General features: G+C 36.9%; 1 protein-coding gene across 14 annotated transcripts in view; it reads right to left on the bottom strand.

The window, feature by feature from the left end:
- Window positions 1-6,409: 6,409 nt before the first annotated feature.
- Window positions 6,410-22,464, bottom strand: part of Atp11c (ATPase phospholipid transporting 11C (ATP11C blood group)) — a 176,446-nt gene continuing 160,391 nt past the window's right edge. For 4 of the 14 annotated variants that reach the window (XM_004862303.3, XM_087202105.1, XM_087202109.1 and 1 more), the window contains 4 exons: window positions 22,360-22,463; window positions 18,079-18,232; window positions 11,727-11,831; window positions 6,410-9,059 (listed from right to left, as the gene is read on the bottom strand). In XM_004862303.3, the coding sequence (XP_004862360.2) occupies window positions 11,730-11,831; window positions 18,079-18,232; window positions 22,360-22,463 (360 nt within the window). In that variant the 3' untranslated portion in view covers window positions 6,410-9,059; window positions 11,727-11,729. Of the gene's footprint in view, window positions 9,060-11,726; window positions 11,832-12,497; window positions 12,589-17,893; window positions 17,960-18,078; window positions 18,233-22,359; window position 22,464 lie in introns of those variants that run through there. The other 10 variants (XM_013078680.3, XM_087202108.1, XM_087202117.1 and 7 more) reach the window with 8 other exon arrangements.

The raw sequence follows: 22,464 nt of genomic DNA, 5'->3' as shown, positions 1-22,464 counted from the left end.
GAGATTGAGATTTGCCCTATGTCATACAACCTATATGTGGCTGAGCTAAAATGTGAACTCAGATCCCCTGCTTCTGGTAGGATACTTATTCCACTATACTCTATTATGCTATTTTTCTCTACCATACTGGCCCTTTGCCACACATGAATTTAGCAAATCATCAGATTTAATGTCAAAGAACTCACTGGAAATCACTTATCAGGCAATATTAACTATCTCAAGCACAAGGAACAATCAGGTTTCTGAGAAATCAAAATGGTTGTGCCAAAGGCTATCATGAACCCATCAACTGTATTAAAAAATAAAAAACCTTCAGGGCCTCCTCACTCAGAGCCTTTCTCTCAGCATTTTGTGTGCAGTGTTTGATCTTCCTACCCTAAGAGGAGGGCAAAAGTGAGGGTTGGTCAGCAGCATTCTGGGAGCCTGGGACACGTTGGGTTTTGGGGCTGTGGAGCATGGTGGTAACAGCAAAGAACAGCGAGTGTGTATAGAGTTTCCACAAAAAAGGAAGATAAATAGGAAGACAAGTGGGTCTTGGTACATTTTAGGTATACAATATGCCGACATTCATTTATGGGAATTTGTACCTTTACATAATATATCTTGGCTCTTCCCTCCCCCACCCCCGTTCCTCTGCCATCCGTTCAACCCCTCCACCCCTCCCTATTTACAAAGACTTTGTTTCCATTTTTTCCTTTTCTTATATTTATTCTTTTCCTTTCTTTTCTTTCCCCTACCCCTCCCACTTCCCCTTCCCTTTGGCCATAAAGAATGAAAAACTAGAGACATTTATAGCTTAATGGATGCACATTGAGGCCATACTCAAGTGAAATAAACAGGACACACGTGTAAATACTGAATATTTTCTCTGGTGTGAGAAACTGAAACTGTAAATAAGGATCAAAATATATAATAGATAATGTGAAATATGAAAAAAATTGTTCTTACATTAGTGGGGATCAAACTCATGTCCTTGTACACACTGGGCAATCACTCAACCGTTAAACTACCCTCCTAGCACTCTACATTTTTTTTTATTCATTGAGTTTATTGGTAAGTTTCAGGTATACATTATGATCAAATTCATCTTGGTTCTTGTTTTTGCCCATTCCCCTTCCCTCCCTTCAACCCCCTCCACCCCTCCCTATTTACAAAAGATCTTTCTGTTTTTTCCTTCTTTTCTCATTTTTTTCTTTCCCTTCTTTCCTTTCCCACCTCCCTTCCCTAGTTACTCCATTTAGTCACAGACTGAGTGGCTGGAAAACTGAAGCCACTTCCTCCACCCTTTTTATCTGGTTCTCTGCCCTCAATGAGTTTCTGCGAGGACACAAAAGTGGAGAAAAGAACCCAGTAGCCTGCAAGCTGATGCCTCCAGGAAGGGCCAAAGTGAGACTAAATGACAACTCCAGTCTCACTTGCAGGAGCGCAGAAAGGAGCAGAAAACTTCCACATACTTCACAGAGTGTGAGCTCCGGGGATTGAACTTGGGTCCTTGCACTTGCGAGACAGGTGGCGGAACCACTGAGCTAAATCCCTGGCCCCTAGCTCCTGCTTTCTGAATGGAGTTGGAAGCATGAACACAGAAAACCATAACCTTCATAATTAATAGTGCAGTTTTTAATCCTGACACTGGTAAATTATTCTTGAATTTTGAATGTGATATAAGTGAATTTCATTTATCTAGATATGCTAACTGCTGCATTTAGCTCTAAGGTTTTTTTTTTAATGCTAAGTATCTTTATCATTATTGAGAAGACTACTATACAGGAAGCCTTTATTTCCATTTATCTATGCAACCACAAAATTATCTGTATTGCACTAAACATATTACAGAAGTGACTTCAGATTCACTTCTCTAAATGTATTTTCTTCATATGGGAAATATAAGGATGACACTTATAAAGCATTTAAGATCTAGCTCCTTCAAGTTTCATCTTTGTATATATACACTCAATTATAGTGTTAAATTTGATTCTGACTCCTTAAATCCTTGATGTGTCGGTCCTAGGCCAGTTTCCTCTCAGATGCATTCCGTGAGTCTGCTTGCTGTGCTCTGGACTGTTTCCCAGGCTCCCAAGCCAGCTGTTTTCCCACAAGGTCCCACCAATGGAAGGCTTTGACTGTAGGCCGGGGGTGGGGGGGTACCCTACTTCAGGTTGCACCTCCTACAATGGCTGCTGACATTGCCATGGCTGCAGCTGCTTCAGACAGGCCCTGGGCGATTCCTTCTGTCAAGTGACGAGGCCATAGACTCCAGGAATCCCACTTCCTCCTGATTCCCCAGACTTGGGGTAGTTTTGGCCTTCTCCTTCTAGGTCTAATCTCTGGGCTGTTTTGCAGTTAGCTTTTCAGCTGCATCACCTGTATAATCAATCCCTTATATTAAGTTCCCTTCATTTAAAATACATGCAATGATCTCTTCTCCAGTTTGGAACCTGACTGATACTCTTGGCTTGAAAGCTGTCCTCACTTATATTTCCCAGATCATGAAAATGAACCACCTCAAGTGAGAACAAGATGAAAGGAAAGGGTGTGACTCAAACAATTACCAGATTAGAAAACCAACTATAGCTTTTTTTCTTTCCAAGGTATATTCCATAGAAAACCACTAATTGGTTATTAGATGGTCTGTGAAAGGATTCCTTGCCCAATATCTGGAACACACTGGGTTAAACAAAGTCAAATGAGATTCTTTTAATATTAGACCTCTCATGAACTTTAATGTTCTAGTGTGCAGTGCAATTTCTCCAACAAGGGACCATCATATATCAAACTTGCCAAATATATTAATTAGGGAATCTTTCCCTTTTTTGTGTGTGGGGGGTACTTGGGATTGCGCTGAGCTATAACCCCAGCCCTTTAAAAACATTTTCTTTTTTTACTGTCTTAGCTATTTTCTCATTGCTGAGACACAATACCTGACACCTACAACTCTTAAGGAGAAAAGGTTTATTTTGGCTCACAGTTTGTAAAGTTTTAGCCCACAGTTGGCTGGCTCCAAGGTAGGGCAGCATGGCATAGGAGAACTGGTTATGGGATGCCAGGCAGGAAGCAGAGAAACAGATCAAGGAGGGAGATAAACCCTTCCAGGCCACGCCCCACCTCCTCCATCAAGCTTCCCCTCCCAACATCATATTTAGCTATAAACGCATCAGTGGACTAATCCACTGCTGAGTATCCACCCCATATCCGATCACCTCCCCAAAGCCCCACTGATAAACAATGGGGCTTTGGGGAGACATCTAGATATAAACCATAACAAACACCATCACATTAGATGAAAAGGATAAAAGGGAAGGCCTGGACCTGGGCCATTCTAAGGCAACTCATCTCAAACCTAAAGGCAATGGCATGACTCCTGCCTATGGTTTGGTTTGGGACAGAAGTGACTGCATGCTGAAGGGCCTACATGACAAGGACTGCAGGAGGGTTCACTCTTCAGTCATTCCAGAATCCAGTAGGAAATGCTTTTGTTCTAGACAAACTTCAAAGGAAACACAAAGGTCATACCTGAGTACAGTCCTGGAAGGGCCAGAGACAAGATGATTAGTGTCAAAAAGAACTGGAATTTAATGACCTCTATATGAGGATACTGTGGAGATGAAATGAGGTGGATTTAGTACTCTGTAGAGTGCTATGCAGAGGTTAACTAATAAATTATATTTTTGTCTTGTGTTCCATTTAATGCTTTCCCATTAACATTTTTGTGCTTGTTGCAACTTTTTAAACTAACAATTGTGAAATAATTTGACATAAGTTGCAAAAATAGTAAAGAATTCCCATATACCTTCCAGATGCCCCAAAATATAACATCATAGGAAATTACTGCCTAACTTCAAGTATCAGAAAATTAACATTGACGTTACCTATGTAACGCTAAAAATCCTACACGCTGTAGTCAAACTTTCTTCATTAACCCACTAATGTTCAAATCCTGGTCCAGGATCCAATTGAAGATCACATGCTATACTATTGTCATGGTCTTGGGACATCAGTCTTGGGATAGTCCCTCAATCTTGGTCTTTTCGTGATCTTGCTAATTACAAATCAGTTATCGTGCAAAAATACTGTTCACACTTTGATGTTTTCCCATGGTTAATAATTTGGTGGTTTATTCATGCCATCAAGCGGGTATAATAATGGGAATATAGTGTCCTAGTTAAGGGCACGGATGCTAGTCAGAATACCTGAGTTCAAAATATAGCTCTACTAGGCCGAAAGACCTTGGTTTTTTGTGATCCAGTTTCCTCATCTCTCACAGAAATATCACTACTTGTCTCCTAGGGTCCTGGGGATTACTCAAGGAGTGCGCTGGACATGGTGGTGCACATCTGTAATCCCAGCACTAGGCTGAGGCAGGGGGATCACAAGTTTCAGTCCAACTTAGGCAACTTAGTAAGACACTGTCTCAAAATTTTAAAAAGGGGGCTAGGGATGTAACTCAAAGGCCCTGCATTCAAATCCACATCCACACACACACAAACAGTGAATACAGTATATATAGTGAATATAGGGAACACATGGTAAGTGCTGTGAAGTGTTTGCTAATATGAGGAATTGGGCATTAAGTGGCTTTATTGACAGGAACTATGTCCTTGGCAATTGATGAAGAGACCAAAGCAGCAGCCGCAAGTATTATAGCCACATACATTCTTTGCTTGTTCCTGCCCAAAGAGCCAGGGCCAAAGACTTGCTGTCAGAAATTTGGCCTACCCCAAGGTGCACTGTTTCTTACCGCACTTCCTTCCAAGGCCCATGAGATCAGGATTTGCTTGATCCATACATTTCTTCACCACAACACGTCAATTACTGTATTAGGTGTGCAGCCTCCATATCCTTGCCCATTATTAGATGCTGGGCAGTGTTTAATTAAAAACTTGCAAAATAATTAAATCTCCTTTTTTCTGACAACTATTCCTAGAACTCTGGCCTTCTGCCTTTATTAGTATGCAGTATGCACCCAGCACTTTACCCACAGACGCGCTCAATGAACAATCATAACCTCAGCCCTTAACATTTGTATGTGCTTCTTGTTGAAGAGGCCAAACCACTGATACATTCACAACACCCGTTGTATTGGGCAATCCTAGGCAGAGCTTGGCTAGATGGGGGAAGAGAAGGAACCCTGAAGAGACTGATTCCCAGAAGCTAGAAAGCATGTAAGACATACCTGTGACAATTTGCTAAGTGGCGACTGCTCATTACAAAGTCAAAGTAATAAAAAGAAACCCTTACATAACAGTGCTCACTTCTGAACAGCACATGACATTTTACAAAGCGACTGTGATCCTTTACCTCACTGGACACCGCCCCTTGACATCATTTCATAGGTGAGACGAAAACAGACAAGACAGGGGAATGGCTTTAAATAGCAATGCTGAAGCTTCCATTCAGGTCAAGTCTGAATATAGCACATTTTCCACCTAACAAAAACAAACAAAACAACCCAAAATAAAAAGAAAATATACACTAGATTAAGACAAAGGATCAAAAGGCTATCAAAACACAGACTGAAGTGTAAAAATGCAATGCAGCGTCAGTGGAGCAACTTTGGTTTCTTGACAGACAAGGACAGCAGGAGTTTTTAAAATAAGAAGCTTTCAAAATAGGCAGAAAAGGTCCAAAGGGGTAGGGGTAGTGGGAGGGGCAGGGGAAAGGAAAGAAGGGAAAGGAAAAATGATGAGAAATGGAAAAAATGGAAATAAAGTCTTTGTAAATAGGGAAGGGTAGAAGGGGTGGAGGGCTAGGAATGGGGAAAAAATAACCAAGATGCATCATGTAAAGGTACAAGTTCCCAATGAGAAATGTAATTGTGTTGTATACCTACAATGTACCAATAAAAGAATATAAGAAAAAAAAAATAAGGAGCTTTCACAAGGCCCCGGGGGAAGGTATGTCTGTATACCTTTCGACTACATTTTAAGCTACTGTCAAATCTCATGTTTGGCTACTTAAGAATGTTTTCAGTGGGAATGAGACAGACCAAACATCAAACTACCTTGACCATGTGGGCAGCAGTAAGTGCACCGCTAAGTACACAATAAAATTACAATATGCCATTTGTTGTTCTGGCTGGACTTTTTAATTTTAGTGCTGGGGAATCGAACCCAGAACCTTGTACATGCCAGGAATACACTCTACCAGTGAACTATATGCCAGGACCCTGGCTGAACTTTTATTTATGCACTCATAAGATAGGGTTTATTAAAAACCAGAAATATTTTACCTTCTCTTAATTAGGTATCAGCCTAAACTGCCAGTTGAAATAATCATGAACAAATGGTTAATCTTCTGTGAACTGTACATGCAAAGAGGAAACTAGAAACTTATTTCCCATTACTAAGGTGCTTCCATACTATTTTGATGTCAAACTGAGACCTTTCCCAAAAAGACGCTAAAATATCAATCATATCATACCAAAGTTTATTGATTACATCAAACAAAACATTTTTTAATGAAAAAGGAAAGTTGCATTCATTAAAGATGGCATTCACATTCATTTTAAAAGCAGTAACAGAGATGTAAAAAATTGCTGAAGTGAAAAATGTAATATTGAAGTTCCATTTTGCAAGCGGAAAAATGATTTTGTCAACATTTGCATAAAATCTGCACATTTATATACTGCATGTTATTTTAAAATTCCATGACTAAATTATGAATTTTGCAAATTTAAGCTTACATCTATACCGTTGCTGGTGTATATGCGGTAGATACGGAATGAATATTTTCAGTTTAATAGTTAACATCCTCAAACAATGGACGACAGATGTGAAAATTATAAGGACATTTTGATAGCTCAAACTTATTCAAATTATAAGTATCTGGTCCTATTATTACATTTTCTCTCCTCTGTCACAAAATAGGATGGTTCTGTTGCAGTGCTAGGAATACTGGAATGGGTTATTTTAAGTTGTTTCACTTGTAACCCCAAGCTAGCCAATTTTATTTTAGCTCATTAATAAAAATATCTTTGAAAATGAAAATCCAGGTCCCTAGCAAGGATCTGGGCAGTGATCTTACACATTGCACACATCACTGGTACTCAGAATTTTAGCTGCAGTGCACAGTGTAATGTGTAGCTGAGACGTGACTCTAAATCCCCTTTACTCATCTAAGTTTCTTTCTGGCTGTAAAACATTTTACATGCAACTAGTTTTATTTTTACTATTCTGGATATTCTGATTATGACAACTCTAGTGGTTCTGCATTAAATAAGCCTCTCTACCTTCACTCTTTTGTTTGTATTCACAGTCCCTGGAGTTCTTATATAAAACAACAATGTGGCAACAATAACTACAAAAACAAGAACAACAACAACAATAAAACATCAACAACTTTCCTGGATTACGTATTTTTTAGCTCTTTGGAATAGGCAAAAAATATAAAGACTTTGTCTTCAGCAGATCACCTCAAATATAGGCTACTAGAACACAGCACACTTAGGTAAGCTGTGAATGACATCTAACAAAATATGTAAAAATAATACTGATAGGTGAGAACAAATTAAATAACAAAAGGGATCAGTAATGATGGAATAGTTTCTGATAACTGAAATAATGTCCTTTCTAGATTTAAGAAAAATTACATCTAAGTATTAACACAAAATATATACACATGGAAGAATCAAATGTGCCATGTGGACTATATAAATATATTGGTACAGATTGAATCTAACACTTTTCCAAATCAATGTACAATATAAACATTAATAATAGTACAGGCATGCCAAAAAGACAAAAATAGAAACTGATAATGAAAATATTTGTTGAAGACCACTTTAATCTAGCAGTCAAATGTGGTCATTTCTATTTTTAAAAGGTGTGTAATTTTAACACTGAATAAACACATTTCACATTTAGTTTTCTATTTTAAGTGAACTCATTAAGAAGTGAAAACCTCTTTCTAGTCCACTAAGTTAAGGACCTGACCGAGGTCACTCTCATGGTTTAGAATTAGACCGCTGGCCTGGTCACATTAGCTATGAGAGACAGCATGTATGTTTGCAGAGTCATGGTTCTACAGGCTAAACCGTGTTGGGATGGATCTTTCTTCATCCCAAATAAGCAGGATAAAACAAAGTGCTTGCTATATGCACAAATGCAAACTCTTTCAAATAAAAACCGTTAACAGTTTAAAATTAGATATTCTTTGCCTTCTCTCCACGTAAAATTATAAAAGGCTGATGTTCAGAATGGCTTTATTTTGGGACAAATACAGTTGTTATGCACCTACCTCAGAGCGCAGTAAAACTGACATTGGGAAAATCTGTTTATTTCCTACTTTGAGGGTCTACTAAGTGAGTGAAATGTTTTATATTTTACTTTCAAGTCTAGTAGCCTTACACCTATAAGTGTTTAATTCAGAAGAACAAAAACAAACATCTTTTTGTTCCACAGTCACACCCAGAGTTAACACTTTCCAGAGAAGTGTTCAAGGTACTTTTTGGCAAGGATAGTTTACCAAGGCATAATCAGTATGTGGGTGAACAGAAAGGATGAACCATTCTGTCTGATGCACTGATACTATTTTTAGTCCTGTATTTTCAAGTATTCCATTTGTGTGCTTAAAAAATAATTTAAGATGAACATTCAGCAGGAACGAGAAATGTATTCCAGCCTATGTCTTTTGACAAGCAAAAAAAAGTAATACTGTATTAGCAAAATCTGTTCATTCCCACTGCATGACTTCTACTTTATACTGTATTTAAATCCATTCACAAAGTCAATGGGTTAAAAAAGGACCCATCTGGTAGTTACATTATGCTATCTAAAGCCAGAAATCTAAGTACTCTTGCTTTCAACTTTCATATAATTCTTAACTTACAGCTTTGGCTCTAATGGCTACTTACAATAACTGGAAATGCTTAGGATAACCACTTAGTATTTCAATCGGCATTTATTGTGAACCCTAGACATAAGAGAGTGATCTAGTTTTTGTTGCATATCAAGAATCCTGAGGTGATAAATTTTTGTAGTTGTTTCTTCATGGTTTCTGTTTTAGCTGTAACCACTGTCAATATGCTTGTAGGACAATAACATAGGCAGTTCAAGATTCGGATTCTGAAAAATTTAAAATATAGAGTTATAAGGCTTATTTTAATAGTAATATAAAACCATCTGTTTAGCATTTTCAAAAATATATCAAGTAGTAAATTTTGCGATGAGAGTAAAGCAACTGCTGTAACAAAGAGCCAAGTTTTATTCACATGCAGGAGGGAAAAGTGACACAATCACCAGACTTAAATCCTTTCTTCATTTGTTAGCTGAATAGATTGAGGTTTGCTTTTTGCTTTTGGATTACTCCAGGGTTCTCCTGAATAGTTTTTTACCGCTGGGATCCTTCCCGTAGACTGGGGGCTTCTTGAAAACAAGGACATTTTATTTATCACTCTACCTCTGTCTTTTAGTACAATGTCTGGCACACCCAGATGCTCAGGAAATAATGAATTAATGGTGGGTTTTTTTGAAAGTGTGAATTTTGATGGAGGAAGTCTGAAGATGTATTCAGTTTTGGAAAATTTCTGTGAAAATATTCTTCCTTTACTCAAAGAAGCATGCCCCTCACCAAACTACTGAAGTTTTCTTTTATTTTTGGTAGATCATGTACTACAAGTCAATTGACTCTTACGTTTCTTTCATGTATCATCTATTTAGCATAGAACTTGCAGAAATTTCCCTAATCAATCTATACAATCTTTTCTGTCCTCTAATCATGATCAAATGCTATGCTCACGATGGGGCAGGAGAGACAAATTGATCACAGAGTGTAATTTAGGTATGCTGAGAAATAAAAGTCACATGTCAAAGGAGAGAACTGAACTTTTGACTCTCCACTTTAAACTCCAGCTTTTTGAACAAGCACAGTGGAAGCCTTAAGGCAAGGACTATTTTCTTCTCACTCTGGGACACCTTTCTTGTCACAGTTGGTCTACAAGTCCACTAGAATGCCCTCCGTTTCTACTATGTTGCACCATCTCTAGAATCCCTATCAGGCCTTCAGGTAGCTCTGGAGGGTCATGGTGACTCTAACCAAAATAAGGCTGCCATTCACACTGAGAACCAATGAAAGGAGTCAAGTATTTATATTCTCACTAACCAAGGAACAAAGTCAAATTTTGACAAACTGTCAAATATTTTCCTTGGAGGAGAAATAATGCCAGATGAAAAACTTTTCCTGGGGAGAAAAACTACATCAAAATAAAATAACTTTTCTTTTAGAACACTTCATTCTATCTTAGACATGGTAGGAGTTAAGGCCCTAGAGAGGCCAAAAGCATCAGCAGTGTCTGATACCTAGCCCAGTCCCCCAACCACAGACCAAGATAAAGAAAGCAATCCAGGGGGATACAAAATTAGCTGGCAACAGTAGAGCTAACATGTACCTTACAGCCCCGGTAAGCAATCTAGGACAAAAGGGTCAACAGCTTTGAAGGCTACAGTGAAGCAGATTCATTACTGAGGGAAAACACATGCAGGTGAGTCTAAAACGGGGTAAAACAATGACAACTGGAACAAAAGGAGTTTGTTTCCAAAATAACACTGCAGACACAGACTGGTGAACTGCAGGAGGTAAAAGAACCAACAGATTCAATACTTTTGTTTAATTTTCATTCTTTGCTACAGGAGAGGATATTAGCTGATGAAAAAGAAAGGGCATATGAGGTAGACTCACAATTATAATTGTTAGCTTCAAAATGGACCCACAATTTACAATAATTATTTTTATGTGTGTATGAAAGATGGCCCAGCTTCAAAATGGACCCACAATTTACAATAATTATTTTTATGTGTGTATGAAAGATGGCCCTATGTAAGCTGTATAGATTGACTTGTTTCCAAGCTGACATGCTTGTAAAAGCCTCATTCATACATTACTCTAAATTCCCATGGATGGATAAAAGACCTATAAAGATCAGGGGTTCCAGAAGCCTCTGCAGTGGGAAATAAATACAGAGTGCAAATAAAGGAGCTGTTCTGAGTTCAAGGGTTCTTCCCACGGAATATCAACTCTTCTCAAATATTTTTTGGGGCAAAGGAAATCATGTTATAAAACAAATTTACTCATTTTTACAGACATGAATTATGAAGTATTTCATATCACTAGGCATGCATCCCCCTGAATGGCTAGGAAAGATTTTACCTTTGAGAGTTGAAAGACTTAGCTTGAATAAAACTTGACATTAAAAAATTTATGATTAGAGTAGATAGATTCATTAACATATATTTGGGGATCAGACATTTACAAGGACAATAAGAATATACCTGCAAACACACAGACACAGCACGTGAAAGTACAAACACATCTGATTATTTTCACATAATTCCCAGAAGAACATGCAATGCTAAACTGACTTAATTTTATACAGATGCAATTTTGGAATATTTTATTTTCAATTTTCCAAATGATCTTTATGAATCAAAATATATTTCCTGATTAGTATCAATGGGCATTTTCACATGATGGCATTGCCATGACAACTTGCCCTTTATATAAATATACCGCAATATCATTCTGCTCTGAAAAATGCCTAAAATTTCATTAGAGGGTTTAGTAAATTTAAGATATTTTCCCATATTCCAAATAATGCATCTTTATATTTTTGCAAAGAATAGTATAAAGTTCACCACACCAACAGCAGAGAAAATTTAGAGTGGTATTTTCATTTTTCTTTATAATGCTGTTAATCTGTTTCTTTAAAGCCAGCCCACTTGTTTAACACTAGGTACCTGTTACAATACATTAGATTCATCTGAGAATGTTCGTAAAAGAAGAGGTCTGACTGAAGGTCTGGTGGATAATGAGTCAGATGCCCTTCTACAGTTCAGATTTCTCTGTAATAATGAGGCAAAGATACTTAAAGCATTTGAAGATTGGTTAACCTACCTGGTGATAAAAATGTAGAAGAAAAAAATCATTCCCTATGGACTACACTTCTGGCCAAAAGTACAAATGATTACACTACATAGCAAATGCATAACATTCAAATGAATACAGTTAAAGGCCTAAGAAAGTCTCCAACTCAAATTATCTGTTCTCATGGTAGCAGAAGACATTAGTGGTATGTGGCAAACTTGGGATTTGAAATGGCACTGGTAGGTTATATGGTAAGATGAGTCAATATGATCTGATTAGTAAACCTTACCATCCTTTTGGTGAACACCTCTGAGAGTTGTGCTGGTGCTACGAGTACGTCAAAGAAAAATTTGTAGACAACATCCCTGTCCCAGTAAACAGACTAGCTCTAACACACCATGCTAGTACTGTATACCTGGATCAATGAAACTGCAGACTTAAAGTCCAAGTTTTTGAAGATTACTTCCTCTCCAGTGTGACAATTTGGAAGGTGAACAAATGGTTAAAAGAAATGACAAAATACTGTAAGTATCAATAGAAGATATAAAAATGAATTATGAGAAGTAATTTTTCATAAAGAATCAGAAAATGGTGTCAGGCAAATGAGAATGCAAGCAAGTTGGTACATTAAGAAAGGAAATCACCTTATTCACTCCAAGAGAAACTGTGATTGCTGGAAGTTTGAGAAAGCATGAAGATAGTAGATGTTCCTGAGGAAGGGAGGCGTTTCGTTACCTTGTTCACAATTGCACAAAAGGTGGAAAATTGCAGTAGAAAAAAGAGAAATGCAGAAACCAAAAAAGAAAGAAAGAAAGAAAGAAAAAGTAAATATTCTCTTAGATGTAAGACATTTGAAAAGAAACCTTGAGATTTGAAGTAGAAATGACATGTTAGTTTTGAAGACGTTACTTCCTAAAGTGAAGGTAGAATCAGAATTAGGAATAGTATATTATATGAGCCAACCACTATTTCTTTGTATGCCAATTTAAAGTTATTTTGTTAATGGGAATGAGGTAATTTTGATAAAATAATTCTGAAATAGGCCTTTCATTAAGTAACTCTTCTCTCTAATCATCAATTCCATACCCTACATCTGTTCAAAATCTATTGGTCAGAGAGCTATGTTCAGATTACCAATTACTAAAACCTTGATTGGTAACTATCTCCCCTATCTAATTCCTCAGATACATTATGAAGGGACTGACTGCCCTTGGGCAGCTGAAGGTTAAAAATCTAATCACGATTAAATAATGGGAAAACATTTGGTGCCACCAAAGTCCCATTTGCCTCTAAATTGATGTTTAACTTCCTCTCTTTTACATAATTCAATTAATGTCCCCATTTTTCATTACAGAGATCTCTTTAGAAAGGTAAGCTCAATTTTTTCTTAGGTAAAGTCTAAACTGTTCCTTTAAAACACCCAGAAAAATTCAAAATTGATAAAGTTTAACTTGAAAACCTAAGACATTATTGTTTCTTCATATTCTGTGCCTGAAATTATATGGGAATTTATAGACTTGGTTTTGGCATTGCCCAAACAAAATAGAATGATTAGTGGTCAGCAGAGGAGATGAGTTGAATAACTCTGTTGATCAAGACTATTCCTACTACCTTCTTAGTGACCAAGGAAAATAGCCTTAGGGGAGAAAAACAGCTAAAGTAGTATGTGTCTGCCAGTGTCTAATAAACCAACTTGTAAAGGCATATATTCCATTTATTCATGTTTGGACCTAACTACACTTTTCCTATTCATATTTTACCTTAAAGGAAGAAAGGCAGTAACGTGCTGGTAACATGCAAATTACCAGTTGATAAAGCTAGAGAAATAAAAATTTTAGTTTCTGAAAAAAAAAATTTGAATTGCTTCTTCTATTTATTTTGTGGGCAAAAACCCTGCAACAAGATTAACAGGATACCAAGTCTCCCACCCTTGTGTTTAATGTACAAGGTTATCTATTTAAGACTGCAACTATAAGCACATTTTGGTGTGCACAAAAACTTGTATTCAACCGTCAGAGATAAAAGTATTCTAAGAAGTTGAAATTTTAGGAGTTAACAGATTAGGTGTTAAACTACTTTTTAAAGGAAAAAAAAGAAAATATGAAAGTACAGAAAGCAATAGAAAGCACAGAGTATCCAAAGCAATAACAAATTGATATAACCAGCAACTGAGAGGTACTGAGGGGTTGTGAGGAGGACAGGAAATAATGAGCTAAAACAATATGGAATTTCCACATTTCTTTGCAGTCATCTAGAGAGCTTTGACACCAGCTCAATTAGCAGTATGTCAAAGAGGTCAATGGATAAAGGTCCATCTCAACAGCCACTACATTGGAATTCAACTTTATTTTTGTCTAATCCAGATCACAGGACTATTGCCCTCTGAACCTATGGTTGTATATGACACTGTTAGTACTGCAATAATAGTTATCACTACCATTATTATTAAAATAATAAACTGTATTCTCCAAAATTCCCAAGTGCTTTCTCCAGGAATATTGCTCAGGCAGCTGACATTCTTCCTTTCTCTGTCTTCTACTTGGAAAGTGCTCCTCTACATAACAGAATACTTCTGTCTGTACAGACATCCCATGCTGGACATGGACATGTTGCTGGCTCCATTACCTTAGATTAGCCTTCCCATGTCTGACAGGCAAAAATAAAGCCTCCCTTTTTGATTGTGGTAGTTTATATGAGAAAAAAACTATATAAAGACTTTTGGAAAATTCCCTCGCTATAAACGTGAAGTGGTATTTACTACTTGGCTAGAAGGTCCAGATGTATTTCAATGATTTACAGACAGGCAACAACTGCACTTAGAGGGCACATAGCTTTTTGAAATACCAAACATCTTAAACTTTAGACTCCCTCTGAAGTGTCATCTTGCTGTTTCACTGTTCAATGCCCAATGGTAGTTTTGTCATACACTGTCAGCAACATGGTTATACAGCGTTGTCACTTTAAAAGCTGAAGAAAAGCTTTATTATCAAAAATGGAGCTTTGCTGAAAATTTAGCTGGGCAATAAATGCTAAACTACAACCCTTGAGTTAAACAACTAAGCCTGCTTTTGAAGACAAAATTCCTTATAATGTAAGCATCACCGACAGATCTCAGTAATGCTGGAGGCTGCCACGCTAGTCCTCTCAGCAGGTAGGGATGTGGACCCCAAAAAGCTCCGTTATACTATAACAAGCCATGTAATTGATTCTACTATTCTGTCTTATACCTGCATATAGAAGGGTTCCTTCCATATGAATGCTCTTTGTAACTTAACTGGAGACCTTCTTGTGAGCTGGGGCCATGCTTGACTCATCCCTGAACTACTAGCACCTACTATAGTAGCCAACTCATAGTGGGCCCTGGGGCAATGTATGGTGAATTGAATGAATTCAACATAAGGTGGCTTCTGTACTTGTTAATTATAAATGGCTTGGCTTCTTTCTCAAATGCCGTACAGTCACTTTCACTATGCACTGCTAAGCGCCTTTACAAAGCAGGTGCCCAGATCCATATGAAGGTAGCACTAGCAGTCTACATGCCATAGGCATTTCTGGCGGCGTGAATAGTCCAGGATGTTTACTGGCTGAAGTCAGAGGCATCTCCTACTATAGATCGGGACATGTGCTTTATCCCATTTGGAGGCTGTCAGGGGATGAGGCACACCTGGCACAAACTCATCTTTTCCTCATTAAAGTGAAGCCAATACCTTAGCAAGAGTACTGAACAAAACAGAAAGTCATTCATGATGTCAGACCTTTGGTCACTAAACAGAAACACGATTTTGGAGAAAGTTAGATACTCATTCCCCGCTAGTTTTTTGATATGGCCAAATAGGGCACTATATAAATATTGTATGTGTGACTTCATGAGAATAGCTGTGGCTGCCATGTTTCATGTGGCCTTTATGCATTCATATATAGTACTTTGCTCTTGCATTTTCTCACACACAAAAAAAGAGGCAGCACTGCTGAGTGCTGACAACTGTTGTGCCTCATTTACAACTCTCAAAATCCCACACAGTCTGAAAAACCATTTAGTCTTTCAGACATTGGATATAAAGAGAGATGTTCATCAGCAGGCGGTTCAACAAATGTCTACTGGTTCAGTTAAGGTAGGAACAAATGAATGAATGATTGAAAGAATGAAAATGGTTATGAAAAATTTACTGGTTGTTCTAGCACATTAGCATGCAAGCTACAGCACAGTTAATAGAATTTCTCCTATCGTGGAAATAACCCATGACAAATTTGATGCTGGCAACCCCTGGCAATATTCTATGCTGCGAAGTGAAAAGGGCTGCCAGAACTCCCTACTTTCAGCAGAAGTTTGGAATCTGCTGTTTGCATAGAAAGAAAATGCTTTAAATATTTATCTGTGATCTCCTGGTAGCATCCATCCATTCAATGATCTATGTAAAATGTCACCTTTAACCATTATCCAATTTTTTAAAAGAGAAGGCCTAACTAAGAAGATATGTTTGAAGGTTTTGCTTTTAGAGACTTTTGTATCATCTTTAGAGCAAGAAGCTGGTGTGAACCATTATTTAACATGAGCTTCATTATTCCAAATCAGAAAAACATTTAGGAGCACCCCAAAGTAAACTCCCAAATAAAGAGAATGGAAGAGCCATTCAGAGATGCTCCTTTACAAATTCTCCACTATACAAAGGTATGGAGCTATTTCTTACTAAAACATTTCTAATTTGGCTTCATGCTCAAGTAAATTGCCACTTGAGTCAGTCTGAGAAAAACTTGTTCTTTATCCTGTTCAACTGATATTAAGATATAATCAGATGATTAAATACTACTTTCCCATTCTAAAACTAAAAACCAGGATAGAGGGAGTTAGAGGCCTACCAGAAGGATTAAAGAGTGAATTAACACAGTCTTTAGGCTAACGTTATTGTGTCCAGTTCCTGCACATAAAGCAAGCAGAAGCAGGCAGTTCAGTGCAATTCTGACCATCTACCTATACACTGATTGGCTGTGTATACCGAGAATCAATGCAGCTCATGCACTGATAATTCCATTACTTTTGAATGAGGCTAACACTGACTTGTAACATGCAGTTTCTCTTTGACACTTTTAATCACTTTAAAAATTTCCTACTGTAATAATTTCAAATGCTCATGTCTGTGTAATGTCAAGCACTGGATTCTATTAATTCAACAGACAAAAAAAACCCCGTAACATACCAGTTTCATGACTAAATAAACTGGTTGGGAAGTTTGATCAAATACATCCAATAGTCATGGCTTAGACAATTTCCTGAAAATATTGCCTTGGAGGGGTTACGAGATCTAGTTGGTGTCAATATGAAAGGAAGAGGGTTTTGTTTTAGCAACATAAGCTAGTATTGGCAGGAATATGACACATGTAATTTACCTGTTGGTCAGATGTGCCAGAAGTTTTATTTTCCAGGATAATCTACCCCTTTCACTCTAAAGTCTTTTAAAAAACTGTTCAAAAGATAATGTAACTGAGAGAAGTAACTTCTAATACCCATGGGAAATTTACAATTTTATTTTATTTTATTGATTGTTTTTTTTGGTACCGGGGATCGAACTCGGGTCCTTGCGCTTGCGCAGCAGGCGGCGAAACCACTGAGCTAAATCCCCGGCCCTACAATTTTAATAGATTAAAATAAAGAGTGAAAAAAAATCCTGAATTTTTACAAGTACGTTTAGAATGGAAAGGATGCAGATATCACATCCAGGGAACGGTCTTTGGTTGAAATATACTGTTGTACAGACAGGGCTAGAAGCGACACAGAGATTAAGCAGCACTATAATTAAGGAAGGGGAAAGGTTTGAAAAAAGCAAATTGGGATTAACAACTGAAAAGAAAAATCTGCAAACAGCCCACAGGGAAATTTCTAAGGTTCAAGCTGAAATGTTGGTGTGGAAATTCCTGGTGTAAAAATTCTGGGCTAAATACAAAATAAAATAATTTTTCCTTTGAAAATTCCATATGGAGTATATGAGATACTCCATATGGATTGCTAAAGGTCACATAGAACACTATTAAGGAATCTACTTACCACCTGCATTGGATAACGAAGTTTTTACTATACTTTTTATGCAGAAGAGGAAATTAAGTGATGAACCTGTAAGGAGGGGTTTAACATGCTGTAACTAATGCAGTTCTCTACATGAGGTTTTCAGTTCATGGCAAATATTGAAGCCCCTTCCAAAAATTAGATTATAACATAAACTTAATTCTTACCCTGGCACTTCTTCTTCTTACATTCTTTAATACTATCAGGAGAATCTCAGGGAAAAGGCTAACAAATATTAGAAGAATTATGGCCAACCATGTGGATACAGAAGACAGCATTTGAGCAAATACGAAATACATTCTCTGTTGTTTAAGAAAAGGCCTGGAATAGAGAGAAAATATATAATGGAAAGATAATCAGTTTCTGTCACCTGAAAAATAAATTTAATTGAAACTTTATATTTTAAAAAATCTTCCTTACATATGTTAATATAATTTTCTTTACAATGTCCTGAAAGGAATAAACAAATTTCATTTACCAAATATTTGGAGAGAAAAGGAATGAGAATCAAAAGGGGGGAAAAAAAATCACAAAATCCGTCTTTCAAAAACAATCAGACAATCAATTATAAAGCTGCCAACTGGTGAATATTTATGTATATTAAAAATGTTGGAGCTTTAAAGATATGCAAGAGAAATGATGGTTAACTTTACCCTAATAAGCATTTTATTTCCTCAGCTGTCTTATTAATACAAGATCTGTGCTTTCTTCATAGATTTAAAAGGCATTTTTATAACCACTTTCCCTAAACTAAATCCTATGTAAATATAAAAGGGACTAGAGAGCTCACAATCTCTCAGCAATGAGATGAATCTACCATTTTCATCTGCAAATACATACCGAGTAAGAGTGTATGCCAAATAGATTGATAGACAGTAGAATACTGCTAATAAGACAGTAAATCTTGGAATCCAGAAATCCAGGAGGATCCCTCATACTGAAGTTAAGACTTCCTTTGAAGGGGATTAATGGCAATGTGACTTTTACTGTAATAAATTTTAAACATACAAAAAATGAAGCTAGAATTCATTCCAACTTACTTGCTGAATTCTGAAGTGGCCACTGAGAAGCATAGCCATTCTCCCTTCCCATATCTGAACAGAACCAGAGAGCTTGCCTGGGCTAACTTACTGTTGTTCTAAACTGAGGGAGAAGTGGCTGCTGAAGGTCAGGATGCACATCAGACTTCGCTAGGATGGAAAGTCCTGTTTATTGGGTCACAGATCATGTATCATGCTTGAAGGTAAGTCTCTCATTTAAAAATTTACAATTGTACTCCCATATGTAACTCAATAAAACCAATCTTGTGGCTCTACATGTATGAGGACTAGACTGTGGAATAAAAGTGAGCAGAACAGTGAGATGGAGAAACTTCTGAGGCCTGGGCTTTTTAGGAAAGTCTACCATACAGGAAAGATCTCTGCAGAACTCCATCCCATTCTAATTCTGAAAAGCACCTTGAATATTTTCTAGGCAGTAACTGAGCCATACCAAAGGTCTATCAGGCAAGTGACAGCTAGACCTAGGGTGTTCCTTCGCATTGTACTGATGATACTGATTAACATCTCTGGTTTGTGTTTTGTTTTTACCTCCATGACATCTGTGAGGCTTTGCAACAAGGCAGTAAAAGACAAATAGTATTATTCTTGGGATAGGTCTGGGATCCGGAATCATCATTCTCACTGCCAACCTGAAAAGAGGGTATCTCAATGCCTCAGAGTAAAATATTTCCAGAGACATCAGTTACAATGAGCATTCAGCTTAAGTTTTGCATTGCTCCTAGTCAAAGCACTTAAGACCTGCATGTCAGGCAACAAAATAAAAAATAGAACTGTTCCCCCTTTATCCATGAGGAATGTGATCCAAGATCCCCAGGGGATGCCTAAAGCTACCAAACTCTGTTACTGTGGTTTTTTTCCTATAATACACTTATAATAAAGTTTAATTTATAAAGTAGGCACAGGAAAAGATTAGCAATAACTAGCAACATTATAACAATTCATTGCAGTGAAGTTGCCAGCATCACCACTCTTGTGCTGGGGGACCCATTACTAAGTAGAATAAGGGTTACCTGCACACAAGCACTGTGATACCATGCCAGCTGATCTGATAAGGGATGAGAATTAAGTGAACAATGGGCAGGTGGTCTACACACGCCTGGATACACTGGACAAAGGTATGATTAATGTCTGTGGAAGGACAGACTTGGGCAGCATGACATTTCATCACGTTACTCAGAACAGTGTGCAATTTAAAACTTATGAATTGCTTAATTCTAGAATTTTCCATTTATAATTTTGGGACTGAGGATAACTACTGAAACCCCTAAAAGTAAAATTGTGGTTAAGGGGGAACTACTGAATTTAACTTTTAGTAAGCATCACTAACATAAACAGGTATGACAATGTTTTAACCATTAAAGTATTTAATTAATGAAGATTCCTCTGTAGAAATGGTTAGAAACTTGTTTACATTGCTAGAAATATTTTATTCTTGTGGAAATTTTGTATATTTTTCAGATGTTGACTATACAGATTCATTATAATCATGTGGGCAGACATACAATTGTATACTGCATTTGGTTAATCAACTTTGAGTCATTTCATATTATTAAAGAAAATAGAGACTTTCTTCAGTTTTGCTGCTTTCAATCATTACCTATAGAGGGACTAAATATATGCCATAATTATTCATTCTGGAGTTGATACTTCCTTAAAGTGGTTAGATTTTTCAGGTTTTTATTTCTCAAAGCTTTTAGTAAAAAAAAAAAAAAGCTTTTCAAAACACAGTATCTTTTAAGTAAATATCAAGGGACCTAAACATCATCTTCCTATCTCTGTGATAAAAATGTTTTATATGTATGCAGGAGTTTGCTCAAAGCAGTGAAAATTCGTCCTCTTGGAATCTCATCCCACAGCTTACTTTATCAATGTTCCCTAGTGCTATCATCCTTATAAAGGGGAAGACATTGATTAATGAAAACATTAATATTTTAACATTTTAAAAACAAAACATGGACTTTGGAAGTAAGAAAAGGAAATGTGAATCCTACTGTTTACTCCCCTAACCACAGCTCATGTGTCTGTCCATCACTGTACTTGAATCTGTGACAGAGGGCATGTTCTATCATGACACAGTACCAGCATATCAAACCTGAGGCCTGCAGGTCACTTACCCTTTTTCATAAAGGATATAATAACAAATATATAAAAAAGAAATTTTTGATACTTATAGACATTAACTATATTATGTGGTATGATTGAAAAAAAGTGTTTAAATTAGAATAATTTATTACAGTAAAATAATCAATCCACCTCATCATGCCATCAATCCACCTCAAAATATTCCCTCTCACTTGGAACAAACTTATCATACTGTTCTTTTTAGAAGCACATCTGGAAGTTTGCTTTCGTGTCTTTACTTGTGCTATCCTGGATGCCTTGATGCCCTTAATCAATTCAAAGGCTACATACATAGGCTTACACGCATATATTATGCCATTTTATACATAAGAGAGCTGAGCATACTGAGGGATAATTAATTCTTTGAAGAATAAAGTCCAAATGGATAATAATGTATGTACTGGCTCACATATTAGGTAGAAATTTCAAAGGATGAGTGTTTCTACTGACAATCACATGGGAGGTCATGTTAGAAATTAGTTTAACCTAACAGAGAGATGCTTACCACCTTCAAATTGAAAGATGTGGACAGGGGCTACTAAAGGGAGGCCTTCTGAGTAATCATGTAGGCTATATCCTTGCATTTGAAATTTCACTTGAAATTTGCAGCATCACAAGCTATAAGTAATCTCTAGTCCAACTAACATTAAAACATTCCTGCCAGCACGACCCACTTGGTGGTACATGCATGACTGTCCCATCAGGAGGGTTGTACCACTGGTAGTAACAAACATTTTTATTGGTCTTTTTACAAGTAAAATTAATAAAAAGTCTACAAATAAACCAAATCTAGTTAGTTACTTGAATCTGAATAATTACTGTCCAAACATAAATATTAATACTATCCATACTAATTAAAATTATTATAATAATCAACAAGTTTATTTCATTAAAAGAAACTTATTTATATTTGTGGATTTCTTTAAAACATTTTATACACAGAGGTGGCTGATTTGTGCAAAGTGTGCAAAACGTCAACACATTTAGCTTTTTTTGCGGCCAGAGCAGCACCCATTTTTTCAGATAATAATGCATGTACCACTAGTGGTTCAAGGTGGGGGAACAAATGAATTCAAATCAGAGCTGCCCAGAAATGGGAAACATGAATTATGGCTTCGTTGTGAGTGTGTTAAAGAGCTGCCATCTTATATAATCAAAACTTTAAAATATAATGAATGCTTGCTTACATGTACAACGTACATACACATATACAGTGTATATATACATACATATTTACGTGTTGCTCACACATGTACAGCTGCTTACCAAATAATTCCTCCCCAGAAGAATGAGAAAAATATATAAAAGGCTAAAGAACCCCAAATCACAAAGTGATTTATCCATGTCCAGAACCGAGTATCCAAGGCGAGC

The sequence above is a fragment of the Heterocephalus glaber genome, unplaced genomic scaffold (genome assembly GCF_053883595.1).
Source record: "Heterocephalus glaber isolate CG9 unplaced genomic scaffold, H.glaber_assembly_v1.0 deba00001764, whole genome shotgun sequence".
Lineage (NCBI taxonomy): Eukaryota > Metazoa > Chordata > Mammalia > Rodentia > Bathyergidae > Heterocephalus > Heterocephalus glaber.
Note: the sequence above shows the minus strand (reverse complement) of the source record. Positions and strands in the feature narration are given on the sequence as shown.